The 6,000-nt window shown below is 36.3% G+C and overlaps 1 protein-coding gene across 1 annotated transcript in view; it reads right to left on the reverse strand.

Moving 5' to 3' along the window:
* The window catches only part of LOC139708766 (band 7 protein AGAP004871-like), a 100,707-nt gene extending 95,242 nt beyond the window's left edge, over positions 1 to 5,465 (reverse strand). The window contains exon 1 of the mRNA XM_071620715.1: positions 5,020 to 5,465. Coding sequence (XP_071476816.1) covers positions 5,020 to 5,089 — 70 coding nt within the window. The 5' untranslated portion in view covers positions 5,090 to 5,465. The remainder of the gene's footprint in view (positions 1 to 5,019) is intronic.
* Between the last annotated feature and the right edge of the window lie 535 nt (positions 5,466 to 6,000).

Here is a 6,000-nt window from a genome sequence, read left to right on the forward strand (position 1 = left end):
TATGATTAAACTGTCTAAATGTTACTTTGGAGTCATAATCTATAACATCTTAGCTATATTTTGAAGAAAACCCCATTCAATTTGGTTAAGTGGTCACAGAAAAATGTGTATCATTGTAAATTATGTCATGGGTCCGATTCTTCCAAGTTTAGCACTTGGATGCTCTTGGAACTAAATAATGTGTGAACCAAATGGACAGAACTTGGAGGGAAGGGATTCCTGACATGCTCTACAAACTCTTTGTTTCTCTTTGACCACTGAAGCAAATCGGATGGGGTTTTCTGAAAGATGTCAGTAGTAAGTTATAGTTTCATACCCTGAATTTGTATTTGGATTGAATCACTATTTTTAAAGTTATCATTGCGGAGGGTCCCGTTGTAATTTGTTTTTGGACACATGGTATATTCTCTCTGGGTTTTTTTCTACCCAAAACTTAGGTGAGGCAGCAGAAACAATTTTGTGAACAGGACTTTTCATGAGATATTATCATTGTTCTTAGGGTTTGTCCTTCGGATAGTTTGGGTGCGTCTGGATTTAGTTAGTTTGAGGGTAAATCATTAACTTATTAAAGGATTATACTAGATCAGTCAATGACTGTCTCATGTGAGGTAGTACTGCTATCACAGCCTGATATGAAAAGAAACTCATAACATGATTTTTTTTTATTTTAAACCAAAGGAAAAATACTCATCTGCAGCATAGCACGGTACTCTGAAGGACATTTGCTTGACAGAAGACTTATCAAAGCTTGGACAACATGTCATGATCTAGTATCTCATGTCAAAGAGAGATATACCTGCCTTGGTGATGGGGCAATTACACAGCATTGAAATCCAAAAGTTACAGTAATACTTGCTGTCCAGAGACTAAAATCTCTGAAACATTTTTCAAACTTTTCGAGTTATATTTGTGCTGAAACATGTCTAATACTTGCATAGTACCAAAAGCTTGCTTTTAAGCAGGTTACATTATTTATTTCTCCAGCATATTTACTGAGTTTTAAAATTTGATATATTGACCACAATGTTCTATATCAGTCATATTTTTCTTGTACATCCTATTCAAGCTGAATGTCATGTTTTGTCTTATATTGTTACATTTCATGCATTTTTCAATGAGAAACACAAAAATTAAAGGAAAATGTAATTAAAATTGAAGGCCTGTAGCAATTTTGCACCAGGAGTGGGGACAAGGAGAGACACTGGTCATGGTGTCTATGCCTTCTCCTCTTCCTCCTCCTCCTCGTCCTCGTCCTCCTCCTCCTTCTACTCTCTTAAAAAAATTGAGTGAAAATATTCACTCTTAAAAGAGTGTAACATTGTTTGGGCAACTGCAAAAAGTCACATCGACAGTATATTGCTTCTACAAAAGAAAGCTATACGTATATGCACCAATTCAGGTTATCGGGACCATTCAGATCCTTTGTTCGTAGAATTAAAAACACTTAAGGTAAATGATATTAATTTTTTGCAAAATTCACTTTTTATGTTTCATTTGTATAACGGTCAGTTGCCATCTTCTTTTTTCTCATTATTTCATTTAAACAAGGATATACATTCTTATCCCACAAGGCAATCTGATAAATTTCATTTACAAAATCCTAAAACGGTGATGGCTCTGAAATCTATCAGACACACTGGACCTGATATTTGGAACTCTCTTCCTTCAGAAATTCGAACTTTAAAGTCTATGTATTCTTTTAAGAAAGCTGTAAAGACAATGCTGCTCTCTGGATATCAGTGATCTTATAATGTCAGTGCAATTGTATTGTATATGAAATTCCCTCGTGGAATTATCGTTGTTCTGAATTTATTGCGTAATGTTATGTAACCGACCATGACCTGTAACTGTTCACCTGTCCCTCGGTGAGAAAATTCAATTCAATTCAATTCAATTCGCGTTTATTTCATTCAAACAGATAAAAAACATTCAGACAAAGTATATAAATAAATTCAAATTGACAATAAAAATGTAACAGAATGTGGAGACAGCAAGAAAAACAAAGTTTTATGAGCAGCTGCCACCATAACAAAAGCATTATAATAAAAGTCATATTAAATTGTACAAATAAATATGCATAGATATTAAGACCAAAGAGATTGAAAATACATATTCAACAATAGACACATAGAGACAAAACAAACAAACAACAAACAAACACAGAGTAATACCCGAATGTGTAGATTACTTTTCTTTTTCCAATAAGAATAATTTAAATCTTCGTTTAAAAACATTTAAAGATGGACTCATTTTAATTGACTGTGGCAAGTTATTCCAAATTAGAGGTCCTCTATACAAAACAGAATATAAACCAACATTTGTTCTATTAAGAGGTAAATGATAATTCAGAGGATTTCTCAAACAATACGAATGAATAGCACTATTTAACTGAAACAAGGAAGAAAGACTTGGGGGAATACAATTTTTAAAACATAAATACATAAATACACCAATAATATATTTGTTCAATTCAAAAATATCTAAAACATTACATTTCATAAAAAGAGGTTTAGTGGAGGCAAGATAATTGGCGTGACATATAATTCTCACTGCTTTCTTCTGCAGACGGAAAAGTCTGACCATAGAATAATTTGATGTATTTGCCCAAGCAATGTTTCCATATTGAAGTTGACTTAATATAATAGCGTTATAAATCATGCATAAAATATTGTGAGGAAAATATCGTAATTTGTATAAAATACCGATGCATTTAGAAATCTTATTGCAGACTGAATCAATATGTTTATGCCAAGATAATTTATTATCAATAATGATGCCAAGAAATGACAATGAACTCGTAATTTTTATAAGATTGTTATTCATATAAATTGCTGAATTCTGTATATCAATTTTCTTATTAGTAAAAATCATACATTGCCATGCTTTACTATTCAGTGATCCAGGTGATCTAACTTTGTGTATTAGTGAAAGCAGACAGACCTCTCCTCTCTTCTTTCTCCTATTCTATCTCTATGCAAGTCATCCCTCCCCCTATTTTCCTATATGTTATGTATTATGTACAAGGGCTGCATGCAAATCAAGCAATGCTTAAGCTGTAGCCCTTCTGCGTTATTCATTGCATCACTGTTCTGTTGGACATTGTACAGGCAATGAAGAAATGTATTGCTGTATGTTCTGAAAGTAATGAAAAAACCTCACTTTGTTAGCAACTAATGTTCATGTATATCCATTTATATGTATGGTACCATTAATGTATATGATATATGTTTGTATCTGCATGAGCAATGATATAATGCAGGAACCAATAAAATCAAATCAAATCAAATACAAAAAGGGTGAATTTAGAGTGAAATTGGAGTGAATTTTGAGTGAAAATGCTCATTTTCACTCGTTTTAGAGTGACCTCAGGGATCACTCCGAAATCTTCGAGTGATCCCTGAGGTCACTCCAAAATGAGTGAAAATTGAACATTTTCACTCAAAATTCACTCCAATTTTACTCTAGATTCACTTTTTTTTTTGTATTCACTCTTTTAAGAGTGAATATTTTCACTCGATTTTTTTTTTTTAGAGAGTACTTCTTCTTCCACTACTACTACTACTACTTTTTTTTTTTTTTTTTTTTTTTTGGGGGGGGGATATTTTGTCAGAAGTACTAGTATCATGAAGGATGCATGCTTCCAGTCTCACAGTCTCCCTGTATGGCCAGTTCCCCTTCCAGCAATGATTCCATTCTCACCAACACCCCTTCTTGATGTCCACATCATCTAGCGTAAAACCTCCATCCTGCATTACAGTGTATAATAAACCAAACTGATTGGCCAATTAATAGACCTACATATCTGCTATGGATCAGCTTCAGTGTCTTCTATCAGGATAGAGATTTCAGCACACAATCCTGCTGTGGAAACATGTCCATTCTGTCTCACATCTCCCTATCATCTACTTTGCCCTTTTCTGTATATATACATACCCCAAAAGTCCATCTCTAAAGAAATCAAAGAACATACCTCTAAAGTCCATCTCTAGGAAATTCAGATAATGTTGTGCACTGGGGAATAAGGGAGAGCAATTGGAGAGGTGACCACTACTCTAACTGCTTCCCTTCCTTCCCCAGTTTGACCTCCCTTCACATCTCACTACTTCTATACCCTCCTTCCTCATCTGACAAATCTCAGCAGCAAAGTCAAGAACCACACCATCCCATAAAAAAAAATATATATATATATATATATTCTCAATCAATTATTGTCAGACTATAACCTTGATACTGGACTTGTACCCCAATGCAATCTACCCCACCCTTAACCCCTTACCCTCCCTCTTCTCCCAAATCCTTTAATCAATCCCCATGGCTAACCTCAATATAGAAATTAAATAATGACATGCACTGATTAAAACAGACCATCTGCTCAGTATCCTCCTACTACCTCTGGCAATTTTACTTCCTTTAATCATTTCAGTTGTGTGATAAAGTTGTATGATGGATTAAGTCTCAAGGTATCTGTCAATATTTCTATCAAATAGATATCTAACTGTAATATCACAATCTTATTATTAGAACAACATAAATACTGATGATGATGATGATAATACTATTGCCAATTAAGGCAATGACAAGAGTAATATAGTAGTTATAGTAAATGCAATGATAAGAATAATAAAATTGGTAACAGTAATACATGTAAGAATAAAGACGATGATAGTATCTATAATGATATTAATGATAACAAAATGATAATGCACCAATCATCCAATTCCGTTCATCTATTAAAGCTGATTATCATGGGCAGCAGTCAGGGAAGAGTGCATATAATAAGCACACAGAAAGACCACTGCAGCTATTAATTTCAGCCGCAGGGAAAGTTTCCTGCTTGTTCCATGTGTACCCCCCCCCCCCCACCATTTTTCCATTCTCCAGTCCTAACACTTCCCCCACATCCACAACTCCCCCATCCCCCCCCCCCCCCATACAGTACTGTATATGTCACCAGTGAAACCAAACAGCGGTGTACAATGAGCAAACAACCAATCTCCTCCAGCCACTGGCAAAGCCTACCTCCGATGATGATGAGATCCCTTTCATCCGACGCGTCCCGCTTCACAGACGTCATCTCGTACTCGGGCATGATGGGTAATCACTAGATTCTGCCAGCTCCAGAGGTAATACGTCACCAAGCAAGCAGCAGACTGGAGCGGTGCAAAAAAAAAATAAAAAAAGGCCACCGCTATAGCTCTGAAGAAAATACACCAGACGTTTGGAGTCCAGCGATGTAGCCCTACATACGAGAGAGTGGCTGAGGTGGTAGAAATCCTCCAACTCCAGTTGGTGCAGACTGTTTCAAATTGTTTCTCAACTTCTCAATGGATATATTTAGCTGGAAAATGCCAGCTATGCCACTATACTCCTCCCAGCACAGAAAGCAAATTGCTCCCTCCTTAGGATGGAATGCTGATATGCTTTAATCCCAGTTTACTTAACTCCGCCCTACATGGACATACAGGAAAAAGCTATGGCATATAGTGGTCACATGTGACTGTTACATCTCAGAGTCAGCTCTGAATGTTGTCCTGCTGGGCTAGAGCTGCTATCGAGATGCAAAACTCATACACCCCAACATCAAGGATGTGCATGACATTTAAGACTTGTCGAAGCTTCTAGGCATGAGAGGGGAATGGAGTTGGAATCCTTGGATTACACTGTCAGTGGCGCTGCTTGCGGCAGATGCGAGGAGAGACAAGAGGGGGGCCTTGAAATAGGTACAAGGATGACTTTTTAAGAGGCGATAGTAGACCTACCAAGTCCTCACACCATTCCTCTCCCTCCTTATCATCATCCTTTCTTTCATCTTCCTCCTCCTCCATCTCCTCCTCTTCCTCAAACCTCATCATCTTCCTTCCTATTTTTTGCCTCATCCTTCTTTTAACCAAGCCATGTAAAACTCATGGTACTTTTCTTTTATGGTCATTATATTTTTCTTCACTTCATTAACCCACTGAAGACTAGTCCCTAGTATACTCAGACAGGTTTCTATGGGAA

This window comes from Diadema antillarum, unplaced genomic scaffold, assembly GCF_040938485.1.
Source record: "Diadema antillarum isolate AM-2024a unplaced genomic scaffold, OU_Dant_1.0 seq00001372_RagTag, whole genome shotgun sequence".
Lineage (NCBI taxonomy): Eukaryota > Metazoa > Echinodermata > Echinoidea > Diadematoida > Diadematidae > Diadema > Diadema antillarum.